At 60.6% G+C, this 14,742-nt stretch overlaps 1 protein-coding gene across 4 annotated transcripts in view; it reads left to right on the top strand.

Annotated features, from left to right (window-relative positions):
- Positions 1-14,742, top strand: part of CCDC88C (coiled-coil domain containing 88C) — a 117,766-nt gene that overhangs the window by 89,079 nt on the left and 13,945 nt on the right. For all 4 annotated transcript variants that reach the window (XR_011385075.1, XM_051826127.2, XM_051826129.2 and 1 more), the window contains exons 16-21: positions 1,279-1,400; positions 1,986-2,127; positions 3,086-3,247; positions 4,722-4,883; positions 6,625-6,902; positions 10,525-10,668. Coding sequence is in view for 3 of the 4 variants with exons in the window: in XM_051826127.2 (XP_051682087.2) it covers positions 1,279-1,400; positions 1,986-2,127; positions 3,086-3,247; positions 4,722-4,883; positions 6,625-6,902; positions 10,525-10,668 (1,010 nt within the window). In the remaining variant the exon portion in view is untranslated. The remainder of the gene's footprint in view (positions 1-1,278; positions 1,401-1,985; positions 2,128-3,085; positions 3,248-4,721; positions 4,884-6,624; positions 6,903-10,524; positions 10,669-14,742) is intronic.

The following is a 14,742-nucleotide window of genomic DNA, read 5'->3' as shown; positions in this document are numbered from 1 at the left end:
TAATCCTCCTTGTATACAGGCACCTGGAAATAGGATTGTAGGATCGAAGGTGGACCATGAGTCTCTTGCTGTATTTAAGGACCTCCAGGAGCGTCTGTCCTTGCCCTGGTGGGGACCACGGGGCCCTCTGGACGTGCTGGGATGTTACAGTGCCCAGCAGCTGCAGCCACAGTGTCTGGCGGCCTCATCGAGCCTTGTTCTCGCGTCTCCCCAAGTGGTCCCCTGTGTCCCCGCTGTGACTCCTGCTCCTGGCTGCTGGCCTCTTGTGCTCAGGCAGCCCCTGGTAGGGTCTGCTTCTGGCTCCTGTACATGGGTCAGGTGGACCAGAAGAGACAGAGAGAGGTGGTCTCTTGGCAGAACTCTGTCACTGCCGTCCACCGCCCAGTGGCCAGAGCCCTGCTCCAGCTGATAAAAAGAAATGAGGAGGAGGAGCAGGTGGCGCCTGTCCCTGTCCCCATGCCATGCAAATCCTGGGACTTGGAGTAAGCGTACAGGCAAACAGTCGTGACACCAGGCAGGCAGCGGAGCCCCCCAGGGAACCACCCAGGGCTGGGGAGAAAGGGGGTCAGGGAAAAGGAACCCCCAAGTGAGTTGCACACCCACATTTTGAAAAGGAAACCAGAGTTTAAAACAAAATCTTTCCCTCTTTATACCTCTTTCTGTTGATTTCAAATTGGTCTTTTTCTTTTTTTTTAAAGACTTCTTCACTTATTTCAAAGGCAGAGAAAGGTATCTTCCATTCACTAGTTCACTGCCCAAATGCCCTCAACTGCTGGGGCTGGGCTAGGCCAAAGCCAGGAGCCTGGAGCTCTCCATCCAGGTCTCCCACATGAGTGGCAGCGGGCCAGCACTGGGCCAGCACCTGCTGTTTCCCAGGTGGCTTAGCAGGGAGCTGGGGCGGAAGCAGACACATTGTGGCCCCTGTGCCATAGTGCCGACCGCCTCAGTGAGCTTTACGTTGCTTGTCACTCCGTAAAAAAGGCAACCATGTATCAGAAGGAAGCCCACTGCTCCAAGGCCAGCGTGTTTCAGACACGGTCCCGGAGGCTGAGCACCGTGGCTCCGTCCTGGACACCGCCCCGTGGGCTGGTTGTTCCCGGCACCAGGAGGGCAGGAGACGTGTCCTTCCCTGTCCTTGGGGAGAGCGTCCCTGGGGCCCGAACCTCCCAGCCGAGCTCACCCCATGCCTGGGGCAGCCAGGACGCAGAGACAGCTGCTCCGTGCTGGGGGGACCCCGCGGAGCCGCTGTCCAGGCTCATGGGTGCCTGGCCGTTGCAGGACCTGGTGCTGGAGAAGCTGAAGAGCCAGCAGCTGACCAGCGAGCTGGACCAGCTGAGCCAGGAGCTGCAGAAGCTGGGCCTCAGCAAGGAGCTGCTGCTGCAGGAGGACCACAGCGAGAGGTGAGCGGGGCCGGCGGCGGCGTCTCCCGGCGTCCCCCGGCGTCCCCCGGCGCCCCCCGGCACCCCCCGGCGCCTGGATGCAGCCCTCCCGGCTCAGGGCGCAGCCCGGTCCTCACGCTCCGGTCTTACTGCTCCAGGGTCTCTGGGAGCTGTAGAAGGAGAGTCTTTGGTCCGATCAAAGAGCTTCATACTATTTGGGGAGCAGGTGTTTGACTTAGCACGGCTTTTCCCTGCAGTGCTTTCCAAACCATTGCATTTTCCAAAGAAATTCGTTATCTTATCTGCGTGGTGCCTGAGCCTTGTAACTCAGGAAGTTACTTAACCGTTCCGTAACTCGGTTTCCCTACCTGGAAAATGGCCATCAGTGTGCATAGGTCCCCAAGACAGTGGCTAAGATGTAGCAGAGGTGTGGCCATCAAAGGGGCTCAGGGTGTCCACTTGGGTTCCCCAGAAAGGGCTTGGACAGGAGGCTCTCAGGGCAGTGGAGGTGGCCGTGTGGAGGCCGGGGCGGTCAGCAGTAGGAGCTGGGAGCTTGGCAGTGAGGAGGCGGGGTCGTTGATGCTGTCGTGTCTCGGTGTTTTCCAGAAAATACAAGATATTGGAGGGCAGAAATGAATCGGCATTGCAGACCACGCTGGCACTGAGAGAGGAGAAGATTGTGTTTCTAGAAGCACAGGTGGAGGAGAAAGCGGGCCTGAACCACCAGTTACAGAGCGAGCTCCAGACGGTGAGGGCTGGTGCCCTTAGGAGTGGGCTTGGGGTCCAGCTGCCAGCTCTGCCTCAGCCCCCGGCCCCTCCCCGGGTAGCAGAGGGGCAGCCAGGAGAGCCACTCCGTGGGGCCGGGGCGGGTTACAGGGAGCTGCTGTCAGAACTGCAGGCGCTGGGGCAGCGCAGAGCCAGAGTGGGAATCGGAGGCCGAGGGGGCGAGAGGAGTAGCAGCTCAGAGCAGGACCACGTGTCCCCAGTGGGATCTGGGGTGCTCATAGGCGCCCCCTCCATGCAGCTGTGAGCTCCAGACACCCACACAGGCCTGCAGCCCCGGGAAGGGGGCATCTAGGGGAACAGGGTGAGCTCCAGACACCCACACAGGCCTGCAGCCCCGGGAAGGGGGCATCCAGGGGAACAGGGTGAGCCCCAGGCACCCACACAGGCCTGCAGCCTCAGGGTGTAGGACACAGGGGCTCGGAAGGACATGCACAGGCTACTCCTGGGTTCACATGTTCTCCACATGCGTACACGAGTGTGCACATGCCACATACATACACACGTGCTCCCCATGCTCTGCACACATCTACTGGTGAACACGTGCACACTTCTTGGCTGCAGGAGTGAATCAGAACCTGGGGCAGGGCAGTCAGAGCTGCCGGGCTCATGAGCTACCTGACCACCTGGTCCCTGTCCCCGGCCTCACCTCCATGGCGTGGAGCAGACACCTGAGGCTCAGGAAAGCAAGACGACCCACCCCCCCTCCCGGGGGTGGGGGTGGGAGGTGGTGTCCTGGCCCCGACCCTCCTCTCGTCCAAGGTCAGGAAACGGGGAAGCCACAGGGCACAGGTCGTGTGCCGTCCGCGAACGCGGCAGGCTGGCAGGCGGCTGGCAGGTGCGCACCAGGGCTGAGCCGAGTGTGGGGCTCCTGGCTGGCTCGCTCCTGCTGAGGAAGTCGCTTGTGTGTTGCGGGCCCGCAGCTGAAGGAGGAGTGTGAGGCCCTGCGGCAGGCTTCGGAGGCGGGGACGGCCCTGCAGGGTGCTTCCAGACACATGGAGAAGGAGGCCTGGGGACCCAGCCACAAGGAGGCCACCCTGGAGCTGCTGCGGGTCAAGGACCGGGCCATCGAGCTGGAGCGAAACGTGAGTGGGCGGCCGCTGTGGCCGGAGGGGGCCCGTCCTGTTTCACGCCCCCACTGGTAGCGCGTCCTTGCTGGCGGAGGCACAGGACAGTGGAGCCGATGAGGTTTCCCCAGTCATCAGCTCGACCTGCGATCGTGCTCCCGGCATGGCCCAAGGGCACCTCCTCATTCGAGGTCCCTGGAGCACCGTACCTCTCAGTGCTGTGTGCCAGGGGCTGGCGGCCCGTGGCCCCGCCTGTTTGCAAATCAAGTATTTATCTGAGATGGGGAGAGCAGGTCCCTCCCCGAAAGCCCACAGTGGCCGGGCCTGTGCTGTGACCGAATCTGATTGCGGGGACCTCAGTCCAGGTCTCCCGTGTGGGTGACAGGGACCCAGGCACCGGAGCAGAGCCGGTGTCAAATCCAGGTAACCCCAGGGGGCTCAGGCATCGCAGCTGCTAGGCCTGACGCCACCTCTGTAAACAGCTGGGTGGGATCGCGGCCGTGCGCTGGGTTGGGTGACCTCTGGGTCACAGTGGCCCAGTTAGGTGGCTGGGTGACAGAACATGCGGTTGGTAAACCTGCAGATATACAGCATGAGGGTGCTAACGCACATCTGTGTTCTGATTCTGTCTGATTCTCAACAATGACTCTGCAAGTCCACAGTGACCACTTTCAGTATTTGACAAATGAGGAAGCCGAGACAGCCTGACCCCAAGTCCTGCACGCATGAGGGATAGTCCAAGGCCACACCCGGCACCCTGGCCCCTAGCCCAGGACTTGGGTGTACCGTGAAGCCCCTCCTTCCCCTACTGCTGCTCCTGAGTAGGGTTGAGCTGTAGCCTGAGGCTTTTGGGAGACCAGGGGCTCCCACTCAGTGGAATCTGGCTCCCGAAAATGCACTCCCAGGGTGCTCAGCAGGAAGCAGAGGGAAGCGTTGAGAGAAAAAGGGAGAAGTAGCTTAAATCCAGCATGGAGCTGGCGCTGTGGCTCACTAGGCTAATCCTCCGCCTTGCGGCGCCGGCACACCGGGTTCTAGTCCCGGTCAGGGCGCTGGATTCTGTCCCGGTTGCCCCTCTTCCAGGCCAGCTCTCTGCTGTGGCCAGGGAGTGCAGTGGAGGATGGCCCAAGTGTTCAGGCCCTGCACCCCCCATGGGAGACCGGGAGAAGCACCTGGCTCCTGCCTTTGGATTGGCGTGGTGCGCTGGCCGCAGCGGCCATTGGAGGGTGAACCAACAGCAAAGGAAGACCTTTCTCTCTGTCTTTCTCTCTCTCACTGTCCACTCTGCCTGTCAAAAAAAAAAAAAAAAAAAAACAGCACGGCCTTGGCGCGCACTCTCACACTCAGGGCTGCAGCCGTGTTCCGGGGTGTGTGTGACCTTTAGGAGGGAATTGTGAGTCCCCTCCCCCCGTGGACCCTGACCCTGGCCCCCAAAGCCGCAGCTGTCAAGGCTGGCCAGCAGAGACTGAGTGGCCTGTGCCTCCCTGTCCCTTAGAACGCGGCTTTGCAGGCCGAGAAGCAGCTGCTGAAGGAGCAGCTGCAGCACCTGGAGACCCAGAACGTGGCGTTCAGCAGCCAGATCCTGACGCTGCAGAAGCAGAGCGCCTTCCTGCAGGAGCATAACACCACGCTGCAGACGCAGACGGCCAGGCTGCAGGTGAGCGGGGAGACGGCCAGGCTGCAGGTGAGTGGGGAGACGGCCAGGCTGCAGGTGAGCGGGGAGACGGCCAGGCTGCAGGTGAGCGGGGAGGCGGGCGGCGGGTGAGCGGGGAGACGGCCAGGCTGCAGGTGAGTGGGGAGACGGCCAGGCTGCAGGTGAGCGGGGTGGCGGCCAGGCTGCAGACGCAGACGGCCAGGCTGCAGGTGAGCAGGGAGACGGCCAGGCTGCAGGTGAGCGGGGAGGCGGCCAGGCTGCAGGTGAGCGGGGAGACGGGCAGCAGGCGGGGGCCGCAGGGCCCAGTAGACCTGCTCCTGGGTGGTGTTTCTGAAGCCGCGTTCTGTGTGGGCTGACAGCTTCCTTTCTCTGCTTGCGTGCTTGTCCCTGTCCCTGTCGTCATCAGGAGAGAGGCGGCCGTTCCGTTCAATCACGTTAACCAGGTTTCTTTGCACCAGAAGCTATCCAAGCTGCTTTTAAGCTAATTTGAAATTTTTAAAATAATCTTGGCTATTATGTTCTTACTGATTTTTTTATTTGAGAGAGAGAGTTATCTTCTGTCTGCTGGGTTGCTCCCCAAATGCCCACACCAGCTGGGCTGGGCCAGGCTGAAGCCAGGGAGCTGGGAGCTCCGTTCCAGTCTCCCACGTGGGTGGCCGGGGCCCGCGTACTTGGGCCATCGCCTGCTGCCTCCCAGGCGCATCAGCAGGGCCCAGAACCCAGGCTTCCCAGGCAGGGGCTGAGCCCCTGCTCTGCCCTCCCACGGATGTGAATTCTGAACCTCAAGAGGGGAAGTGGGGGATGAAGTGGCTTCCGGGCTGCTGAGAGCAGCAGACCTGGGGTCTCGGGCCACCTCGGAGGCCAGTTCTTCATCTGCGCTGAGCAGACGGTGGGAAAGTGAGTCACCACTCAGGCACGCAGCTTCCGAGGAAAGTTCGTCCCTGTGTCACTCACGAGACAGGGACAGTCCAGAGAGGTCGGATTTGTCCCGTTTGCACCAGAAGTCAGGACGCTGGTCTCTGGCGTTGTTCCTCCTTGTGAGCGCTTTGTCTGGTTTTAATATCAGGGTCGTCCTGTGGTTGTTCATGTCGTCAGGTGCAATGTTACAAATATCAGCTGTGTTAGTCCGGCGGATGCCGTCGCTACTCTCCTGTTTCTAGAAAACAAGCCTTTTTTTTTTTTTTTTTTTTTAAGATTTATTTCTTAATTAGAGAGAGAGTCTATCTGCTGGTTTACTCCCCAGATGACCACAATGGCCAGAGCTGGGCTGATCCAAAGCCAGGAGCCAGGAGGTTCCTCCAGGTCTCCCACGCGGGTGCAGGGGCCCAAGGACTTGGGCCATCTTCGACCGCTTTTCCAGGCCATTAGCAGGGAGCTGGATCGGAAGTGGAGCAGTCAGGATGAGAACTGTTGCCCGTGTGGGATGTTGACATCACAGGCAGTAGCTTTGCCCACTACACCGCAGCGGCGGCCCCCAGAAAACAGCCTTTTAAAGCGAGTCAGTGAGGGCGCTGGAGGAGGTTATCCCGAGAAAGGACATCATTTGCCCCAGAAGGCTGCCTTTGTGGGCAGAGGCTCAGGTTCCGGCACCGTGTGCTGGGCCGTTTGTTTGGTCCCCTGCACGGAGCAAGTCCTCACGTTCTGGGAGCGCTGTCCTGGCTGCCCCGAGGGCCCCAGGTGCTTTGCCGTCTGCCCCTCCTGGGCCTGCTCACTCTCTGGGGGGGTCCTTGGCTTCTCCTCGCAGGTGGAGAACTCCACGCTGAGCTCCCAGAGTGCCTCGCTCACGGCGCAGTACGCGCTTCTGCAGAGCCAGCAGACAGCCAAGGAGGGCGAGCTGGACAGCCTGCGGGAGCAGCAGGAGCGGCTCACGGCGGCCCACGAGGCACTGCTGCAGGACCACGAGCGCCTGGGTGCCCTGCACGAGCGCCAGTGCGGCGAGTACGAGGCTCTCATCCGCCAGCACGGCTGCCTGAAGACGCTGCACCGCAACCTGGAGCTGGAGTTCAAGGAGCTGGGCGAGAGGTGGGTCTGGGCGCCCGCGGCCGGAGGGAAGGCCCGGGGCAGGTCGGGCGGCCTGGGCCGGCTGTCTGGTGGCCCCGAGGGCCTGGGGCTTCCCGTGGCCGCCCCTGCGTTTCCTCCTGGCGTGGGGCTTCCCATTGTTGGGGCTCCTGAGCTTTCCCAAAGGGAAGGAAGTCAAATATCGCCTTCAGCAATTTGGAGTTTGTGCAGCTGGGGCCGGGGGAAGCCCCCACGGGCATCCGGGACCCTGTTCTCCGGAGGTTCTCGCCCCTGCCCTTTCCCCTGGAGGCCAGGGGTAAGGAGGGCACCGTACAGCTCCGGCTCACAGGGAGGTCCACCTCCAGCACCCATGCCTTCTGTTCCGGGTCAGGGTCTTGCTTTTTCTTTTTAAATATTTTTTAAAAAGTTAGTGTCATCTACTTGGAAGGTAGAGGGACAGAGATTTCAGATGCCCACAAATGCCCGTGATAGGCCAGGCTGGAGCCAGGAGCCAGCAACTCCATCCAGGTCTCCCACGCAGGTGGCAGAGTTCCAAGCACTGGAGCCGTCACCTGCTGCCTCCCAGTTTGCGTTAGCCGGGAGCTGGGTTAAGTGGAGCAGCTTGGACTCCAACTGTTGGCTCCAGTGCGAGATGCCGATGTTGCAAGTGCTGGCTTACTTACCCGGCTGTGCCATCATGCCTGTCCACCATCCTTGTTCCTTTTTAAAGATTTATTTATGTATTTATTGTGAAAGAGTTAGAGGAACGAAGAAAGAGAGGAAGGTCTGCCATCCACTGGTTCACTCCCCAAATGGCCACTTCCCCAGGGCTGAGCCAGGAGCTTCAGCCAGGTCTTCCACATCAGTGGCAGGGCCCAGCCCTTGGGCTGCCTTCTGCTGCTTTCCCAGGCCGTTAAGAGGGAGCTGGGTCAGAAGTGGAGCAGCCAGGCCTCTGTGGGATGCTAGCGTGGCAGCTTTTCCTGCTACTCCACAGCGCTGGCTCCCCTCCCCCCACTTTTTTCTTTTTTATTGTAAGCTTCCACAGTGTGGAAACTTCTGGCTCTGCAGGACATAGGCAGAGACTCCAGATGCGCTCCAGTTTACAGTGGTCACTTCGCAGTCAGCCTCGTTTGTGTAGTGTCCTCAGTAAATGTACTGACTTGGAGAACGGCACCCTGGGAAGCCCCGTGGTGTGCCCTGGTGGCGTCACCGGGGAGGACTGGGCCGTGCAGGCTGGAGTATGACTTCTCCCAAGTGTTCCATCGTAACCCTGGAAGCCCCCAGGTGAAGCGCTGTGAGTCCAGCACCCTCGGCAGAGCAGCGCCGTGCACCTGTCAGGTCGTCTGCAGTTACCTGGGCGCTGCCTTCTTGTCTTCTCTGTCCCTCCTGCTGTCTGCCGCCAGGCCTTCTCCCACCTTAGGTGAAACCTGCGTGTGTTGAAAGGCACTAATCTCTTGTTTTTAAAAGATGTATTTACTATTTGGTGTTGGTGTTTTTTTTTTTTTTTTTTTTGACAGGCAGAGTGGACAGTGAGAGAGAGAGAGACAGAGAGAAAGGTCTTCCTTTGCCGTTGGTTCACCCTCCAATGGCCGCCGCGGCCGGCGCACCATGCTGATCCGAATGCAGGAGCCAGGTGCTTCTCCTGGTCTCCCATGGGGTGCAGGACCCAAGCACTTGGGCCATCCTCCACTGCCCTCCCGGGCCACAGCAGAGAGCTGGGTCCGGGGTTTTGTGTTCAAAAAGTCAGCCAGCATCGGCTGAGTTCCTGCCCCCACAGAGGCCACAGCTGGCACTGGACCCCTGGGGCAGGGGCAGCAGGACCTGGAGGGGAGGGGGCACGCCCTTGAGTCTGAGAGGTAGGCATAGCTGAAGAGAGGTGCCCAGGTGCCCAGCGTGGAGCCAGAGAGAGGGCCGCCCGCCGCCTTTGCTGCCGGTGTCTCCGAGTCGGCCTCGGCGGGCACCTAAGCAGAACTGCGTCCTGCAGGTGGGAGCAGCTGGCAGGCACGAGCTGAGCCCGGGCAGCTGCGCGTGGGCGCTGATGGTGCTCGTGGGCGGTGGTGGCCCCATCGCTTCATTCCCCAGTCCCCCCCACCCCCATCCCTGTCCGTCGAGGGCTGTGGAGGCGTCTGCCCCACGACTCTTCCTTCCAGCCAAAGTGACCGCTTCTGCACACTGCTCCTCCTGCTATCATCCCGTCTTCGTGCATACATGTATTGAGCACCTGCTGTCTACACGATGCTGGGTCTAGACCCGGTGGGGGTACGCCCAAGCGGCAGACTGGCCGAGTAGAATGCGGAGTAGGCGGCTGTGATGGGAGCGCGATGCCCCCGCTCACCAACGCTGTGCAGGCGCCTTATTCTCGGTGCCCTGTTTGCTGGAATAAACGTCTTGCATTCTTCATGTCCGTTCATGGCGGGGGGGGGGGTGTTGCAGGTGGGATTTAGGCGATGCCAGGGTGGCCTTCCTGCCGTGAGCCCCACAGCTCTCTGCCAGTTGCAGCCGGCTGCAGCCGCTGAGCTGGTTGGACTGTGGGCTTCAGGCAGAGGAGCGTGGGGACCCGGGTGTTTTCCACCTGACGCCTGAACACGGTGAGCTGGCCCAGCACGGCTGCCCCATGTCTCCGTGCATCACGGCTGCCCGGGGGACCTGGTAGAAGCCTCTGCCCCGTCCTCGTGTGCTCTGTGCACTTTTCCAAGGCGTCACAGCAGGGAGCAGGATTCGGGCCGCCTTCCTGTGGCCTGCATTTGTTCAGCGTGATGCGTTTTTCTAGACTCGTCAGCCTGGGTGAGGAGGTTTGCCACCCTGAGAGCCAGGCCGAGCCTCCACCCTCAGGCTGTGCCACATCGGGGCTGAAGGCCACGCAGACGTCTCCGTAGGCGGCCGCCTGAGCAGCTGTCCTAGTGGGTTTGGCCCCACAGAGGTGGTGCAGGACAACGATGGAGGCGGGGGTCAGGCCATCTGTGGGCGGGAGGCCCTCATGGAGAACTGGGGATGTGTAGGGGGCCTTTGCCCGAACAGGGGACGTGGGGAGCTTGTGCCCCGGACCCCTCCCCACTCCCAGTCTGCCGTGCGCCTCCTGGTCTTGGAGGAGATCCTGGGTCCTCTGAGAACCTAAAATGTTCCAGCGGGGGGGTGGCCCGGGCACATTGGGGGCTCCCGGGCACACTGGGGGCTCCATCCATGTGCTCTGCGGTGTGGGGGAGGGGAGGGCTGTGTGCACCTGCATGGGTGGCCACTGCTGGCCCTGGCGGCTCCTGGGCAAGCGATGGAGCCGTCGTGGGCCCCCCAGGGGAAGGGGCGAGGAGAGGCGAGCTGCCACGCAGTCTCATCTGGACGACTGCCTTGCGGCTTGCTCGAGGTCCACCTGTTCTTCCAGGAGCACCGGGTAACGTGCTCGTAATTCCCTGAAAGAGAAGGCCTGGAGCTCAGGAGACGCAGACCTTGGTCCCAGGTGGCCCTGGGAGGAGGGGCCCTGGGGACCCCAGGCTGCAGGAAGAGGGTTCCGGGCTCTGTGCTGGGAGCTGGGCTCGTCACTGCCTCGCCCCTGCCTGGTCCCTTGTCCCCTGCCCCCTGCAGGGAGGTCTCCTGAGGAGTCCCGTTCCCTCCCGGGCCCGGGCCCCTTCCAGCTGGTGCTTCCCTCCCGCAGGCACGGGGACCTCCTGGCACACAAGGCCGCGCTGGAGGAGCTGGAGAAGGTCCTGACCGCGGAGCGGGAGGCCCTGCAGCAGGAGCGCAGGGCGGACGCCGTCGCCGCGGGCGAGAACCAGAGGCTGCGGGGAGAACTGGACAGGTAGGGCCCGTGCGCCGGGTGCCGCCACCCCTCCCCCCGCCCAGCCCCCAGGACTCTGCTGAGGCCTGTCCTGTGAGCGATCCCCAGGAGGCGCAGTGAGTCTGACGCCCGGGTGTCTTCCACACCGGGTCGTGTCACCGGCTGCCCCGGGGGAGACCGTAAAAGGCAGCTCCGGCTGTTGCCGCGTGGAAGGGCGCGGGTGATGCCGGGCCTGTGCCTTCTCTGCATTGGGTGGTCCCCACCTGCACCTTTGGGGGAGGGTGTCAGGCCCAGGGCTGTTCCTTACCTGCCTCGGCCGACGGGTGTCTGGTGGGAGGCTCGGCTGCTGCTCACTGTTCCGAGTCTGTGTCCGCGAGTGCTCTGCTTGCTAAGTCTCTCTGGTGCTCACGGGGACAGGCCCAGGCCCAGGGGCTGAACGGCTGGAGTCGCCAGACGCGCCGGCTCCGCCTGAGGCTGGGCGAGGGGACGCTCCCTCTCGTGTTTGAGCTCTCCTGCTGCCAACAGATGTTCCAGATCCACCCAGGACCGCGTGTCCGTGGACTGTGCCTTTTGTTGATTTCATGGTAGGGAGTGGGCCCCGGGCGCGTGCGCCAGTGCTGTCCAGTGCTGCCCAGTGCTGCCCAGCGCTGTCCGGTGCTGTGAGTGTGAGAAGGCTGTAGCACGTGTGAGAGGAGGTACTGTGTCAGGATGCTCCCCCGGGCACGGTGACCCCCCGTGGCTGTGAGTGTGACGCATAGGATCTTGAAACAGAAACCCCAGGGCTGGGGTTGTGGTGCGGCTGGATAAGCTGCCGCTTGCAGCACTGACATCCCGTGTCGGAGCCCTGATTCACACCCCAGCTGCTCCGTTTCCATTCCAGCTGTGTGCTGGTGCGCCTGGGAAAGCAGCAGATGGCCCCAGTACTTGGGCCCTGCCATCCACGTGGGAGATCTGGATGGAGCACCTGGCTTCAGCCTGGCTGAGACCCAGCTGTTCTGGCCATCTGGGGAGTGAACCAGCACATGGAAGATATTCATTTTCTTTCTCTCTCTGTCTCTCTCTCTCTCTCTGCCTTTTCATAAAGAAATCTTAACAAAATAAACAGAAACCCACATAAGCAAGGTTGCATATTGGTCATGTGTTGATCGACTGATGGAAATGTGACCAGAGAGCCTCAGGATCCGAGCCTTCTCCCCTTGTCCCTCAGCGTCCACAGGGCTGGTTCCAGGATGCCGTGGACGCTGGAATCTGAAGATGCAGAGCCCCTTACGTGTCGTATTTGCACGTCCTCCCGTGTGCTTTAAATCATCCCCAGGGTACTTCCGGTGCCTACTGATAATCTAAGTGCTGTGTAAACGGTTGTTCTGCTGTGTTGTTCAAGGAATAATAAGGAAACAGGCATGTACGTGGTCATTACAAACACAGTCGTTTTCCCAGATTTTTTATTTGAGGGGCCGGCGCTGTGACATAGCAGGTAAAGCCGCCACCTGCAGTGCCAGCATCCCATATGGGGGCAAGTTCGTGTCCCAACTGCTCCACTTCCTATCCAGCTCTCTGCCATGGCCTGGGAAAGCTGCAGAAGATGGCCCAAGTCCTTGGGCCTCTGCACCCACGTGGGAGACCTGGCAGAGGATCCTGGCTTTGGATTGGTGCAGCTCTGGCCGTTGCGGCCAATTGGGGAGCGAACTAGCGGATAGAGACCTCTCTCTCTGGTGCTCGCTCACTCTCTCTCTTTCTTTCTCCCTGCTCTCCTTCTCTTTGTGTAACTCTGACTTTCAAGTAAATAAATAAATCTTTAATTTTTTTTTATTTGAAAGGTAGAGTGACAGGTCTTCCATCTGCTGGTTCATTCCCTGGATGGCTGCAACAGCCAGTGCTGGGTCACACTGAAGCTGGAGCCAGGAGCTTCTTCCGAGTCTCCCACGTGGGTGGCAGGGGCCCAAGCACTCAGGCCATTGTTTGCCACCTTCCCAGGCACACTAGCAGGGAGTTTGATTGGAAGTGTGCTAGCTGGGACTTGAACCAGCAGTCAGACCAGCACCCTGATATGGGGTGCTGGTTGTTACATATGGCAGCTTAGCCTGCTGTGCCACATCGCTAGCCTTTTTTTTTTTGCCTAAATACATTTTGTTCTGTTTTTTTCAGTCTGTTTATTCTGAAAGGTTGAGTGGCAGGGAGAGGAGGTGAGGGAGGGATCTTCCATCTGTCACTGGTTCACTCCTCAAATGACTGCAACAGCCAGGTTTGGGCCAGGCCAAAGCCAGGATCCAGGAGCTTCATACAGGTCCTACGTGGGTGCTGGGGTCTCCAGCACTTGGGCCATCTGCTGCTGCCCTGCCAGGGGTGTTAGTAGGTAGCTGGATCAGAGGTGCAGTAGCCAGGACTCAAACAGGCACTTGATACATGGGATGGTGGCATTGCCAGCAGCGGCTTAACCTGCTGTGCTACAACGTTGGCCCCTTCCTGGATTTTTTTTGAAGATTTATTTATTTAGTTATTTGAAAGGCAGAGTTAGAGAGGTAGAGACAGAGAGAGGTCTTCTACCTGCTGGTTCACTCCCTAAATGGCACAGTGGCTGGAGCTGAGCTGATCGGAAGCCAGGAGCCAGGATCTTCTTCCAGGTCTCTCATGTGGGTGCAGGGTCCCAAGGACTTGGGCCATCTTCCACTGCTTTCCCAGGCCACAGCAGAGAGCTGGATCGGAAGTGGAGCAGCCGGAACTAGAACCGGTGCCCATGTGGGATGCTGGCACGGAAGGCGGCGACCTTACCCGCTACGCCACAGCGCCGGCCCCCATCGACCATACTGTTCTTACTCCATTTTTACAGCTGAGAGAACAGGCTCAGAGAGATGTTAACTTGGCCAAGGTCAATGCTTCCAGGCGCTGGCAGACTCAGGACTGAACCAGGTCTTGTCTCACTCAAAGGCACACCATGTGGGGCTTCCCCTCCCCCGTTTCCCTGTGTTCACACACACTGGGGTTGGTGGACTTGGGTGCCTCTGGTGAGCAGGGTGTGGAGCCCCTGGGTGCGACAGTGCCGGCCACGGATGCGGGGCGGTGACTGGAGAGTGCACGGTGCCGGCTCTGCAGCCCGGCCGCGGTCGTGTCTCCAGCAGGGGTGGCGGCCGGGAGGCGGGCCGGAGCTGCCAGCCGTGCTCGGTCTCAGTGTTCAGAGACGCTGGATCTCTGGGTGTAGCTGTGAAACTTCCAGGTGGCTAAAGTGTGGGCAGCTGATTTATTTTTTTTTGACAGAGTGGACAGTGAGAGAGACAGACAGGGAGAAAGGTCTTCCTTTGCCGTTGGTTCACCCTCTAAGGGCCGCCGCGGCCAGCACCCTGCGGCCGGTGCACCGCACTGATCCGATGGCAGGAGCCAGGTGCTTCTCCTGGTCTCCCATGGGGTGCAGGGCCCAAGCACTTGGGCCATCCTCCACTGCTCTCCCGGGCCACAGCAGAGAGCTGGCCTGGAAGAGGGGCAACCAGGACAGAATCTGGCGCCCTGACCGGGACTAGAACCCGGTGTGCTGGTGCCACAGGCGGAGGATTAGCCTAGTGAGCCATGGCGCCGGCCTGATTTGTTTCTAAAAAGTGAAACTGGGTGGGCCAGCCTAGGCCTGTCCACGCCCATCAGACCCTGGGATTTGAGCTCTGGTATAGGGCTTCCGAGAAATCCCAGCTGGAGCAGAGCTAGGCTGCTGCTGATGTTGCTTTTTAACAGGTTTGCATACTCCGCCGTGTGCTATTGGGTTGCTCTTTGGAGCTGAAATTGCAAAGGGGCTTGGGACTGAGAGCTGGGCAGAGACGCAGGTGGAGTAGCTGGGCAGAGACGCAGGTGGAGTAGCTGGGCATAGACAGGTGGAGTAGCTGGGCATTGACGCGGGTGGAGTAGCTGGGCAGAGACGCAGGTGGAATTTGGTGCAGGTGTTCTGATTCTGTACTTCAGAAAAGTTGTTTTAACAAGCCTTCTCTGCACGTGTGCAGGGGTGCCAGAGCCCAGATGTGGTCCAGGGAGCCACACGGCGCTCTACCCTTCGCGAACAGCACGCCGTTCAAGCCCCTCGCTGTGACTCGTGGGAAAAGCCGAGGCCCGGCAGAT

This window comes from Oryctolagus cuniculus, chromosome 20 (assembly GCF_964237555.1).
Source record: "Oryctolagus cuniculus chromosome 20, mOryCun1.1, whole genome shotgun sequence".
NCBI classification, from domain to species: Eukaryota; Metazoa; Chordata; class Mammalia; order Lagomorpha; family Leporidae; genus Oryctolagus; species Oryctolagus cuniculus.
Note: the sequence above shows the minus strand (reverse complement) of the source record. Positions and strands in the feature narration are given on the sequence as shown.